At 38.0% G+C, this 14,576-nt stretch overlaps 1 protein-coding gene across 1 annotated transcript; it reads left to right on the top strand.

Annotated features, from left to right (window-relative positions):
• The first annotated feature begins 243 nt into the window (after positions 1 to 243).
• On the top strand, positions 244 to 14,539 carry ghrb (growth hormone receptor b). Its single transcript, XM_048166875.1, has 9 exons — positions 244 to 868; positions 2,684 to 2,769; positions 5,877 to 6,012; positions 7,303 to 7,478; positions 7,964 to 8,148; positions 8,413 to 8,554; positions 8,645 to 8,735; positions 12,677 to 12,746; positions 12,828 to 14,539. The coding sequence occupies exons 2-9, from the start codon at positions 2,694 to 2,696 to the stop codon at positions 13,692 to 13,694; spliced, it is 1,743 nt and encodes a 580-aa protein (XP_048022832.1). The 5' UTR covers positions 244 to 868; positions 2,684 to 2,693; the 3' UTR covers positions 13,695 to 14,539.
• Positions 14,540 to 14,576: the final 37 nt, after the last annotated feature.

Below are 14,576 nucleotides of genomic sequence, written 5' to 3'. Positions count from 1 at the left end.
TGACAGAAAGTTTAACTTTTAAATCCTCCACTTTGCCACACAAACTTTTCTACTACATGCGATTGTTCCCGTTGAGTCTCAAAGGTAATGCTGTAAGACCCCTTAAACACGTGTCCCACTCCAGTCACGTGTACCCATTCGGCTCTGCATTGTGTATCATATGTGTAAGCGTCTATATATGGAGAGCACAACACCACAAAACCTGCCAATAGCCATTAGGAATGGGAATGATTTCGAAGCTTATGTGAAAACCCAATTACACAGCTGTGATTCTGAAAATGATTATCAATATTTGTAGCTTTAGAGAGAGAGGAAATTAATATCAGCTATAACCGCGAGCCTGATGTATTCCGCTGTATTCTTATAATAGCGCGCGTTTATAAAAATCGACAGTGAGAAATATATAACGCGCGTGCCTTTTTTTCTCCCCTTTCAGACCAGTTGTGGGAAAACACTGTGACGCTTGTTAGGGCGGAGTCCCGTGTACATTTATTTTTCACATGCGAAAATCTGCACGCAGTAAAACGATTAATAGTGCCTTGCTGTAACGTTATATGGTTTACTTTACAAGGTCCCTAACGCAGGGTGCTTCTAGGAAAAGTGGCGCCTTTCTTCGAATGTGCCCTAGAGAAAAACTAGTAAGCTGATGCTGGAGCCAGATATCCAGAGTGTAGCAGGGGTCCTGTCAGAACCACAGGACACGTTTTAAGCAAAGCGGCAGAGGAGAAAATAGGGCTAATTTTTGATGCCTTTCTAAAAAACTGATACAAGATAAAAATTTAACCAAGCTGTCACACGAAGAAGTCAAGATTCCCAGAGGAATACTTTCATAGAAGTTCAGGATATACAAATCGAACCCTTGGAAAAGGTGAGTTCAGTGTAATGAGACAAACGTGGGGTTCATTCTTTATCATTGCGGTTGCAGATTAACTTTATGAAATTTAACATTTTAAGGCAAAACTAAAGCATGATTTGTCATGTAAAGTTGTTTGTAAATACATGTTCTGAATGTCTGTTGGGAAAACTATGTTTATTATGATGATGTTTATGTGTGTATGGTGACTAAAAGGATTAGGTTTTCGTCATAGCACGTCATATTATGTCCAGATGTGGATGATGATTAAGCAACATTTTTAATTAAGCTACATTACATGAAGTAAATATAATATCAGCATGGCATAAATTCTGTCTTTTGCATGATTGTGTGTGTGTGTGTGAGATTTGCATGATTTTTTTTTATTTTTTTTTACAGTTCCATAAAAAGTAATTAATATCGAATATTATCTTTGATTTCAGTGTTTTTTTGCCCAGTTATTTGTCTATTTCTTCTCAATCAAAGAAAATAATCCCAAAAGAAGCCAAATGCTCAAGCTTTTTGTGTCACCAAGCAACATGCAAACTAAAATCCGGACTGGAGTGTGAATGGAGCGGAGAGAAAGAAGCTTTGAATTGTAAAAGCTGATATTGCTGAGTTAGATGTGTTCCTGGGGCAACATATTTTGTTGATCCTGGAACAACATTCTAGTCTGAAGATTTAGTCTTCTTAACCCTATTCCTACCCCTAAACCTAACCCTACCCATAAGTTATCCCAAAAATCAGAGGGAAATGATAGATGAATAACACTGATGTAGAAGCACCAATTCATGATTTTAAGCCTAAACTTGACATAATCTGTAAACTTGTCCCTTAAATCTGATTGGTTGATTTGAATGTTGTTCCAGGATCAACAAAAATGTTGACCCAGGAACATGTTGAACTCAGCAATATCAGGTTATGTCCAGCCGGCCACTCCTGGATGGAGTGAGTTACACATCTTCACTTTATTTGTGTGAGGAAACACAAACCCTTAACTTGCACGTTTGTCACTCAAGGCTAACTACACTCTTCGCTCACAAACTCTGGTCTTGAATGTCGTGAACATGCACAAGTGGGGCTACAGATGGATAAAAGTCTCAGTGGACATAATGCTTAGTGCCACTTAATTTATTTTACATGTACTACTAAAATACTTAGTATAAAGATGATAGTTGTTTTGATTGGAACACATATTTTGCTTACGCAACTACTTTTTACATTGTCAGTAGCTCATTGTTTGTTTTGATGGTATTGTGGTGTATAGTTGAACTGTCATGTTTAAAAAATAAAGGTTTGCAGAGACTACCTCAGACTCCTTCCAGGAAGCTCCATATCATACACAAAGCACTTCTGTTATCAACTTCCTAATTATGCACTTTGGCATTGCAAAACAAACTGTACCCATTTTATCAAGGACCAAGCCCTTCACCCTCAGTGAGAGTTTGTTATCTCTGTACTGCTGCACTGTGTGAAGGCCGTTTATATCTAATAGAGGAGGGCTGAGATCCACATGCAGTTGAAGAACAGTCAATACATGGATTTCTGAGAAGATGTTTTCCAGAAGCAGATTGGAGAGAAGCCATGTTGCAGTGAGGATATATTTCACAACCTCTGGCTAAAGCCTTTGCTTTAAAATGGATGTCAGAGGACTGTTTACTGTTATTTCGTAATCCTGTCAGTATCATGGATTGATTGATTTTCACAATGAAATAAATGAATAAATGGTGATTAAACTTAAGTAAAGATGAAAAAATGACTACTAGCTGGTGCTTGCTTCCATTACTCTCAATGTATATTTCATATTAGACTTTATTTTGGTTTTCACAGGGACTATACCATGGAGACCACCCTTTTCATCTGTATCTTGTTCACTGGTGCTGTGGCAACACAAAGTGTGCCTCCTACAAAACAAGGTTTGCAGTTTTTAGATATTTGGACTATCCCAGTGTGACATGTCTTACTCAAGGCGTTTGAATTTTGGACATTTAGAGAAAACAACACACATAATTGCCACTTTCAGTAACTTTTTTTCCTTAAATAGCCTGTTGTACAACAGTGTAGCAAAACAACAAGAAAACAGGATGTTTTCTTAAGAGCCCACCCATTGCTCCACCCTCTTAGTTGGGCGCCATTGTGAAACACTAAAATACTCTTAAAGAGGACCTATTATGCAAAATTCACTTTTACATGATGTTTGAACATAAATGTGTGTTGGCAGTGCAGTGTGTGTACACAACCACCCTATAATGATAAAAATCCACCCACTCCTTTTTTTTTATTATTTAAAATCCCCATTAATCCTCAACAGTCCCATAGAATAAGCCATTTTAATTTTCTGTGCAATGTGACGTTATATTGTACAGGTCCCGCCTATGACTGCAGATGGACTCTGTTGTATTAGCATAGTTTCCGCTCTGAGCAAGTTGTACACAGTCCGACATTGTCTAAACCCCAGAGCAGCTGTAGCGACAAGAATGTCTGGTAACTGATCGATGTGTTTTTTTGTTGGATGTAAGAATGAACATAACAGTCTTCATTTACTCCCGACATCTGAGCCGCTGAAGACGCAGTGGATTAGTTTTGTTTTTGAAGGGAATGCGCCACAGATCTAATATACACATGCGATTTCTGTTCCTGCTGTTTACGTTCACAGACATAACCGACTGTGTTTGTGAACTTAGTGTGTTTTTGACATAACCATGTGTGTATTTGACAGTTTAAACACAATAAAACATGAAAGAGAAGTTAGTTTAATACTTACAAGACGTGCCGTCTGACAGCCAGCTTTCTGTGCGTGTGCTTTAGAAGTGTGCGATAAAGCTTTAAAATGCATGCAGATAATAAACTTTTATGATGAAGAAGAACTGCAATGTCTGTGAAAGTCAAAACCAAGCAGATGTTTTGTTAGTATTTGGCAGAGTACCCAATGCAGGCAGGAGCTGGAAGCGCTTTCCTGGAAAGGGGGTGGGGAGCAGCAGCTCATTTGCATTTAAAGACATGCACAAAAACAGCATCTTTTTGAATGCACTCAAAAATGGGTATTTACAACATGGTATAATAAACGATCTGTTAGGTATTTTAAGTTGAAACTTTACAGACACATTCTGAGACTTAAATTACATCTTAAAAAAAGGGCCATAATAGGTCCTCTTTAAGGACCTCTGAATATTGTTAAGATTTTACATAAGAAATCAAATAAATCCAAAAGTAAATCAGATTTTAGTACTCCAAGTGCAGGCTACAGTAAGTCAATTAATGAATGTCATCAATTAAAAACAGACAGATAAAATATCAGAATGCCAGAATCTGAGCCAGAATCAGGATTTTTCCATGGCTCTAAGGATGAAATTATTGAACTACACTGCACAGTTTTCTTTCGGCTGTTACCGCCACACTTCCACTCTTGACAAGCCCATTTCTAAATGCTTTCACTTTTAAATAAGAACTGTGCTTTAGACAGGTCTGACCATTATGAATTCAAACAAATGTAATGTTTTCTGAGTGAAAGTGGCAGTGGTAAGTGGGAGGGAGTGCATGTTGCTATATTGAATAGATGGTTAGCTTCACAACATTACTCTGCAGGTGCTATTTGTGCTATAGATTAGTTTCTATGGAAACGTATTCCACTGAAATGACAGCTCTGATTCATTCTTATACTTTTTTGATACACCAGTAACCCCAAACTAGAGTTGGGTAGTATGAAGATATATATTGTGGTGATATATCATTCTAGATTTTGCTATATCGTGTAAATCGAAGTATGTAAATATATATACGCGTAGCATAGCATTATTGACACTTTAGAGTGACGAAACGCATGAGCGAGACATGCTTGATGTTAAGAGTTATTAAGCACAATAAGCTGTGAAAGCACTAAATGCTGTGCTCGCACTGACTGACACACAGCTGACGTATGCGGCTCTCAGCATGTGATCGCAAATTCAATTCTCTTTCATGTCCTATTGCGCTTGAATGGTCGAATACACACTCATGTCAAAATGTCCATTGTGTGGCGCATTCATGTAAACAAAGGCGGGTATGTCTCAAGTGAAAATAAACAGCTGGGTGTAAACCAGATGTATATCAGTATATTGGATCCGTACATTCTGTCATAAAGTGACAGCAGCCTAATACACCTGCTGCTCTTGACTGAATAACTTTGGCAACTTTAATAAGAATATATTTATATTTAAATCATACAATGAAGACTATGCAGCATTTTCTGCTAAATGATTAAATGTAATGTAAATTAATTACCTGAAAAAACACTGGAAGTGTAAATAACAAGATCATACAGAAGATGTTGTGGCTTTAAATTAAAACTTTAAATTAAAATTCTTCCATTACACACTACTTATGTAATGAGATGAATCATACCATTGGGAAGTGTTTAAATTTAGCTGTTAGTTCAAATCATCAATTAAAGTTTTATCAGCACTAAATGTTGTCAGCTGAGCCGCTCGGGGAGAGCCTTTCAAAGAGCTTGCAGGCAATAACTGCTGTTCTGCCACTCAAATGCTTCTACATGCGAAAAATGCCAGCACACATTTCCAGGAAAACGCAGCTGACAGTTATAGCCCAGCTGGGATTTACGTTACATCCTGTTAGTCCTAAACTGGTTTGAACAGAAGGACATTCACAGAATCTTTGCTCTTTTTCAGAATTTTATTTTAGCTGTAAAACATTTGATCATTCTCAGCTGTGCTTGAATAACACACATTTTAAACTTTGGGATAAAAAAATTTCCTTATTCCATCTAATTTATGAATTGCCAAAAAATAAATATATATAGAACTTCATTATTGAAGCCATGTTCATATAGCTTATATTTCTTTTGCTGTATAGGCAGCAGATGCAGTGCAATGTCACAAGACTAATTAAAAACATGACATTCCTTTTATTTTTTTCTGGTCCATCAGACTTCTTGGAAGCATGCCTTAAAGCAAGTATGTTCAATACCAGCAAGGGAATAAGTATTTCCAACCGTCCCCCCCCCCCCCCCCTTTTTTTTTTTTTGCAGGTCAAACTTCAACTTTGCCTCATCTGACTGGATGTTTTTCTCGAGAGCTGATGACTTTCCGTTGTCAGTGGGAGACTCGCTCCTTACACAACACCACAGAACTTGAGGATCTGAGACTTTTCTACATATTAGAAAAGTAATTAGTAACACATAACATCATAGAATAAAATGCAATATTAAAGGGTTAGTTACCCTCATGTCGTTCCACACCCGTAAGACTTTCGTTCATCTTCTGAACACAAATGAATATCTTTTTGATGACAGAATGCTGTCAGATTTCCTTACATTGACTGCCTTTGTAACTACCACAATGATGCTTCAAAAACTTCTTAAAGGTGCCCTAGAATGTTTTTTCACGTGATGTAATCTAAGTCTAAGGTGTCCCCTGAATGTGTCTGTGAAGTTTCAGCTCAAAATACCCCATAGATTTTTTTAAATTAATTTTTTTAACTGCCTATTTTGGGGCATCATTAAATATGCGCCGTATAATGCACATATGCCGTAAATATGTGCATTATACAGACTGCAAGTGTTTAAAAATGAAAATAGCGACGGCTCTTGTCTCCGTGAATACAGTAAGAAACGATGGTAACTTTGCCAACTTTGCCAAATCTGCCATTTTTCGCTTTTGTTCTTGCTTGCTTACCTAGTCTGATGATTCAGCTGTGCACAGATCCAGACGTTAATACTGCCTGCCCTTGTCTAATGCCTTGAACATGAGCTGGCATATGCAAATATTGGGGGCGTACATATTAATGATCCTGACCGTTACGTAACAGTCGGTGTTATGTTGAGATTCGCCTGTACTTCGGAGGTCTTTCAAACAAATGCACAAGAACAAACCTCTTTCGGAAGCTCAAATGTGCTGCGTAACACGAGAATGATCCCTATTGGTTACGCAGCATTTTTGAGCTTTCGGAAGAGGTTTGTTCTTGTGTGTTATTCTGCTTATGTTCGCCTATCAATGTTTACATGCGAGTAAAAGCCTAAATTAAATCTGTTCACCATAAAAAGCAATGGATTCTCTTCAGAAAATTTGAACTCGATTCATATGAATTAGTTTTCCGATCTCTTTATTAACTTTTTGAAGCGATAAAGTGGAAGTTACAAAGGCAGTCAATGGAAGGAAATCTGACAGCATTCTGTCATCAAAAATATCTTAATTTGTGTTCCGAAGCTGAACAAAAGTCTTATGGGTTGTGGAAAGACATGAGGGTGAGTAATTAATGACAGAATTTTCATTTTGGGGTGAACTAACCCTTTAATATATAAAAAAATTGCATAATAATTAGTATTATTTGGTAACTTAATTCTCTTGCACCTGCAGGTAAAGATAATTAATTGAGAGTTAATTGTAAAGCAGTTCAGTTGTTAGACAAATGAATGTTTGTTTATTAATACTCACCAATTTTCCACATGTCTGCAGGGATTCTAAGAAAAGTGAGAGAAAATGGAGTGAATGTCCAAGTTACAGCTCCATGAGGAATGAATGCTACTTTAATTCCAGTAATACTGTAATATGGTACCCTTATGTGATCCAGCTGCGCTCACAAGCTCTTGGCATTGTTTATGATGAAATGTCTTTCAACGTAGAGGACATTGGTAAGCCCACAAATCCGGGCTCTGTCTTTTCTTTCTTGGCATGCTTTCAAGTACACAATCCCTTGTGGCAAAAATATTTTCACATATATTTTGAAATATTTCAAAATATCCCAAAAATATATTGAAATAATATATGTTTTGATAAATATATTTCAAATACATTTTAGCAATGAATCCAATATGAATTTTAAGATGTGTTCCTGCCCCTTGAGGTAGATTTTGTAATATATATTTGGCATTTGAAGGTTTACACAAAATACATATACTATTTTGTATAACATATTTAGTATATATTTGAAATAATATAGTTTCAGCAGAATTTTTCCCCCTATGTGATGATGTTCTCTTAACCCTAAACATTCCCACTAGTCTTATTTTCCTCTTATATTCCTTGCAGATAACTAAATCACCCTTTTCATTGCATTAAAGTGCAGAATATTTGCAAACACGTTCTATTTGTTCATAGATGTTCATTATTTTCTCAGTGTTTCCAGACCCACCTATAGGACTGAACTGGACTCTTTTGAGTATGGGTTCAACTGGCTTAATCTGTGATGTGGTTGTGAGCTGGGATCCACCTCCATCTGCTGCAGAGAATGTGAAGATAGGATGGATGTTGCTGGTATACGAGACTCAGTACAAAGAAAAGGGTTCAGACCAGTGGAACTCAGTGAGTCTCACGCAACCGTGTGCAATCATCACATCCAGATTTCTAATATGCTCCTAATGAGAAACAGACTTGAAGTCAAATGTGTTACTTGAGAAGTTCCTTTATTAAAAGTTGTAAAGATTATGAGTCAATACATATGATTCACCATGGTGAAGACTATGACCTAGATTTTGCAGACATAATTAGACCATGTTTGGAGCTCATTATCTTCAAGGTTGTGGAGTGTTATGATGTGTCTTCTTAGCTTTATTTGTCTCTCTACAGTTGGATAATGGCAAAGACACGCAGGCGTATGTCTATGGTCTCCGCAGCAACACTGAATATGAAGTCAGAGTCAGGTCAAAAATGAGAGGCTACAACTTTGGTGTCTTCAGTGACTCCATCTTCATTCTCATTCCTAACAAAGGTCTGATTTAAGATCTACCGGTTTGTAGGTTTTGAAAAGAAGGAAGGAAGGAAGGAAGTTTTTTTCAGTGATGTTCTGTTTCATTTACAGAAACAAGAATTCCCATTACAGCTATGCTTGTCTTCGCCACTGTTGGTATCGCAATTATATTGATGCTGATTGTAGTTTCACGTCAACAAAAGTAAGTATATATAACAGTGTATATAACAGTTATATAACAGTGTAAAGGAAATCTGTCAGCATTATGTATGAATACAATGATTTCCTGTGGTATTCATATCTAAACACTTATTAGTTTCCTCTGTACTTTCCTTTTCCTGCTGTACCTTTTTATGTTCTACTGCATTTATTAGCTTTTTTATTGCAATACAACTAAATCACACAATAAATTACAACTGAATTCCACTGTACTAAACTTAAGACCTGAATTTAGGCAAATTCAATGTGGGGGAAGACAGACTCTCATTTATAACTGTTATAACTGGTAAAAATGTGTCTTTCTCACAAAATATTTTTACAAAACAATCTTACTGACCCCAACCCAAACTTTTGAATGGTAGCTGTTTATCTATCTATCTATCTATCTATCTATCTATCTATCTATCATATATATATATATATATATACAGGTCCTTCTCAAAAAATTTGCATATTGTGATAAAGTTCATTATTTTCCATAATGTAATGATAAAAATTAAACTTTCATATATTTTAGATTCATTGCACACCAACTGAAATATTTCAGGTCTTTTATTGTTTTAATACTGATGATTTTGGCATACAGCTCATGAAAACCCAAAGAGTGACCCATCTCAAAAAATTAGCATATCATGAAAAGGTTCTCTAAACGAGCTATTAACCTAATCATCTGAATCAACTAATTAACTCTAAACACCTGCAAAAGATTCCTGAGGCTTTTAAAAACTCCCAGCCTGGTTCATTACTCAAAACCGCAATCATGGGTAAGACTGCCGACCAGAAGGCCATCATTGACACCCTCAAGCGAGAGGGTAAGACACAGAAAGAAATTTCTGAACGAATAGGCTGTTCCTAGAGTGCTGTATCAAGGCACCTCAGTGGGAAGTCTGTGGGAAGGAAAAAGTGTGGCAAAAAACGCTGCACAACGAGAAGAGGTGACCGGACCCTGAGGAAGATTGTGGAGAAGGACCGATTCCAGACATTGGGGGACCTGCGGAAGCAGTGGACTGAGTCAGACAGGTGGACAGGTGCCGCATTCCCCAGGTCAAGCCACTTTTGAACCAGAAACAGCGGCAGAAGCACCTGACCTTGGCTACAGAGAAGCAGCACTGGACTGTTGCTCAGTGGTCCAAAGTACTTTTTTCGGATGAAAGCAAATTTTGCATGTCATTCGGAAATCAAGGTGCCAGAGTCTGAAGGAAGACTGGGGAGAAGGAAATGCCAAAATGCCTGAAGTCCAGTGTCAAGTACCCACAGTCAGTGATGGTCTGGGGTGCCATGTCAGCTGCTGGTGTTGGTCCACTGTGTTTTATCAAGGGCAGGGTCAATGCAGCTAGCTATCAGGAGAGTTTGGAGCACTTCATGCTTCCATCTGCTGAAAAGCTTTATGGAGATGAAGATTTCATTTTTTCAGCACGACCTGGCACCTGCTCACAGTGCCAAAACCACTGGTAAATGGTTTACTGACCATGGTATTACTGTGCTCAATTGGCCTGCCAACTCTCCTGACCTGAACCCCATAGAGAATCTATGGGATATTGTGAAGAGAAAGTTGAGAGACGCAAAAAACACTCTGGATGAGCTTAAGGCCGCTATCGAAGCATCCTGGGCCTCCATAACACCTCAGCAGTGCCACAGGCTGATTGCCTCCATGCCACGCCGCATTGAAGCAGTCATTTCTGCAAAAGGATTCCCGGCCAAGTATTGAGTGCATAACTGAACATAATTATTTGAAGGTTGACTTTTTTTGTATTAAAAACACTTTTCTTTTATTGGTCGGATGAAATATGCTAATTTTTTGAGATAGGAATTTTGGGTTTTCATGAGCTGTATGCCAAAATCATCAGTATTAAAACAATAAAAGACCTGAAATATTTCAGTTGGTGTGCAATGAATCTAAAATATATGAAAGTTTAATTTTTATCATTACATTATGGAAAATAATGAACTTTATCACAATATGCTAATTTTTTGAGAAGGACCTGTATATATATATATATATATATATGTGTGTGTGTGTGTGTGTGTATATAGCAGCCCCTTCAGCCATGACTTATTCACGATACAGCACTAGCTTCGAGTAGCTTATTGCTTTTATAAAAATGGTTACCACACAATACGAATATTAAAGCCAAAAATATGTATCAATGCGTATCAATATGTATCAATCATTTTTCATGAATTAAACTTTCACTAAAGTCTTCCTTCCACCGGAAAAAATACTCCCTGACCGTGAACAGCAACAGAAGTTACATTATTACGCCATTAGATGGCGGCAAGGACTGTCTTTATTATGTGTGTCAGTCAGTAGTGAAGACTTTTACATTGAAAAGACTGAACTGTTGTGAACACGGAACAAGACGCAACTGACAAATGTTTGACTAGCATAGACTGTAAAAAAAGATGGACGACGCGACGCCGCTTCCTTCCATTGTAATGAACTGGGCCAAAATGGGCCGACGAATGGGCGCTGACACGTTACGTAATACGTCAAAAAAAAAAGTTTGGAGCCTGGGCATGCGCAGAAGGAATCGTCAGTGGAGCCCGGAGGCGGAGTCGCGGTATTAAACTTCCGCCCAGACGACTGCGTCATCATTCATGTATTTTAAATAGACTATAAAAATTATACACAATTTAAAATTCTACCTATAAAATAATGTTATTCTGTTTCTAGAGCAATACTATTTCTGAAACCGCAAATTCAGTAGATAAACTCAATATAATATGCCACTAGAAACAACTCTAAATCATCAGAAACGGTCCTGCCATTTTAAATCAAGTTCAACTAACGTTACAGGAGATCGCTTGCTGTAATTAGAGTAGGCTATCATTAGTTTTGTCCTGGTAATTATTATTTTATACCCATAAAAATAATAAGTACCTGCCAGATAACGATCACCTGCTTTTTCCCAACATGGTTAACATTAGGTGTGTTATCTTAACTAATAACATTTATTAATTAGCTTATAACGCCCACATTTAATGTTACAGAAAAAAAGTTCAGTGATCCGTCAGATCCTGTAGGTCGATTAGGACAGCTTACTGCTGATCAGCTCATTTTGTTGGTGTTAAATAACAAAGAAATCGAAAATTAATAGTTAGTTATACATCTTCAATCTCCCCTCGAAGCTCTCGAAGCTCCGACTCAGACAAGCTGTCAATCAACCGCGAATCATGACGACACGCCCCGTTTTTATAGCATCAAATTGCTAGCTAAAATCTAAATGATCACAAAAACGAACAATTGAATATATATCAGCGTGATAACAACTACCTTAAATGACCAAAACCATCTTTCAGAAAGTTTTATTTAAAGCAGAATTTATTTTTAAGTTTTCACTGAAGTCTCATTCAACTGCATTGAGAGGGCTGGGTTTATGACCTGTACTGCATCCAGCCTCCAGGGGGCGATCAAAGAGCCCGCGGCTTCACTTTTCAGGATGTATGAGACACACCCGTTGACTAGTGCTGTCAGTCACCGGAAAACCCCTTAACTGTTAAAAGGACAAGATATTGCAGCGGACATTTAAACAGATTTTTTATTATGAACATAGCACTGACCTGAAGGAAAATGCTAAATCTGAATCTTGCTCACTCAATCTTTTTCTCACAATACTCTTCCACACAATACAGTACGTTTCAATGAATAATATCAACTGAGAACAAACAGTTTACATGCTAAGAGTGGTTGCTAAGGGTGTTGTGTAGTGATACACAGAACCGTTGGGTGAAGCGGTCATAGCCGTGTTTTATCAGAATGAAGGACAGGAACTAACTGTTTTATACATTTTATATATATATATAATATATATATATAATATACTAAAATTGGATGTTTTTTTTCTGATTATTTGAAACTGCATGGTTGGCTATTCAAAATTCAAACCAAGCTTTAACTTAAATGTGGCCTGATTTCTGTTGTAGGCTAATGGTGATTTTCCTGCCGCCAGTCCCCGGACCAAAAATCAAAGGGATTGACCCTGTGCTTTTACAGGTATGTGACTTCCCATTCATTTTGTAGAACATTTAGGAGCTACAAATTAAAGCTTTTTCTGTTTGGTTTGTTTCTTCACAGAAAGGCCAGCTGTGTGAATTCACATCAATCTTAGGCACCCACCCAGGCTTGCGGCCAGAACTGTACAGCAATGACCCATGGGTAGAGTTCATAGAGGTGGACATTGACGAACCGCACGAGAGCCAAGAGGAGCTCCTTATCGCCGACTCTCCAGTCTCTGAATCGCCTCAAATGTCCAGTAGTTTCAGGGATGATGACTCAGGTCGGGCTAGCTGCTGTGATCCGGACCTGTCAGATCACGATCAGACTGATCTACATCACCCTTCAACCAGTAGCCATGATGGTTTCCACCCGTTGTCACGTGCACATTCTGGGCCACCGCAACCTGCGTCTGTCTGTCCACAAGACACAACCTGGTCTAACAGCCTTTACTCACAAGTGAGTGATGTCACCCAGCGTGGGGAAGTTGTGCTTTCTCCGGAAGAGCAGGAAAGAATGAAAACCTGTCATAATGAGACTCAGAAGGATAAAGACAACAATAAGAGAAAAGAAATACAACAGTTAGTGGTGATCCCTGACGAAAGAGGCTACACCTCCGAGCTTGTTGCCAGTGCAATCAGTGGCCACCACAATAAGCCAAACCTACCTACAACCGACCAATCACAGAGTCAAGAACAACACAGTGCATTCAGAGGCATTCAAAACCTGAGCACTGAGACAAACACGTCCTCTCTGTCCACTGCATTTCCCACTCTTGAAAAGCCTACAAGTCCAGAGTACACTATGGTCGATGGGGTGGACTGGAAAAACAGTCTCTTCTTGAAACCAAATACACCAACCACCCAACAGAAGGCAGCATTGAAGACTTTGCCCACTCCTGAAGGATACTTGACTCCTGACTTACTCGACAACATTACCCCTAACTAAAAGTGGAGTACGTTTGCTCTTTCTAAGATATCTGACTTGGTCAGCCAACACCGAACAAGACGTGTGATCCGTGAGGAAGAATCTTGAAATGAAGCCAGTTCTCGAGCCTTCTCCAGTGGAATGGATGTCATAAAAACAAATCTTTTGGCAAGCTAATGGTTGGCTGTTTAAGGCCTGGAGTCTTGGTTGTTTACTGTCATTAAAAGATAACAACTGATACATTATGCTCTTACATGCAGTATAACAGATATATTGCTGTATTACTGCTCTATATTTTGTGTGCTTTTGTAGTTTGTTTTCAGAGAACTAACCACCACTATATGTCTGTGTAAACTGCAAAGTGCCTACTTTAGATTATATTTCAACATCAGTGTTAAAAAAAAAATGTTGCACATTTAAATCAAAATGGATCTCTTATGTTTATGTGAACTGTTACAGGCTTTTGTCCTCTGTGCCATTTTTTTCTTCCATAAAGACTGGACTGGCTTCTGTGCCACGATGTAAATATGATCAGTTTTGTTTTCATGACAAGCCAACTTTACTAAAAAAAACACCAAGTCTAAAAATTTAAGTCTATCAGTTTGGTCTTAAGAGTGGTTTTGGGCACTTTTCAAGTGAGACCAGGTTTCCGTCCAGCTAAATAACCAGCTTGGCCAGGCTGAAAGACCATTAAATCAGCTAAAACTAGTAGGTTTAAGATGTGGGGTTTTTTTGATAGCAAGTTTGTCTACTCAGTGCTATGTTTGGGCCTTCTTTCAGTATTGTTTATCATTTCAAAAAGTATGTTTTTAACTTTGTAATATACGAGGTATTTCTGAATAAAATGGCAGCAATGAACTCAGAAATACTGTTTTTGCACTCTGTGACCTACGACTCCACTTA

The sequence above is a fragment of the Megalobrama amblycephala genome, linkage group LG18 (assembly GCF_018812025.1).
Source record: "Megalobrama amblycephala isolate DHTTF-2021 linkage group LG18, ASM1881202v1, whole genome shotgun sequence".
Classification (NCBI taxonomy): Eukaryota; Metazoa; Chordata; class Actinopteri; order Cypriniformes; family Xenocyprididae; genus Megalobrama; species Megalobrama amblycephala.
Note: the sequence above shows the minus strand (reverse complement) of the source record. Positions and strands in the feature narration are given on the sequence as shown.

Excerpts from the sequence above, each read along its gene's own strand:
- ghrb (XM_048166875.1), top strand. The coding sequence starts at position 2,694 with ATGGAGACCACCCTTTTCATCTGTATCTTGTTCACTGGTGCTGTGGCA. Across the intron at positions 8,736-12,676 it reads GTAGTTTCACGTCAACAAAA|GCTAATGGTGATTTTCCTGC; the intron begins GTAAGTATATAT and ends TTTCTGTTGTAG. Across the intron at positions 12,747-12,827 it reads TTGACCCTGTGCTTTTACAG|AAAGGCCAGCTGTGTGAATT; the intron begins GTATGTGACTTC and ends GTTTCTTCACAG.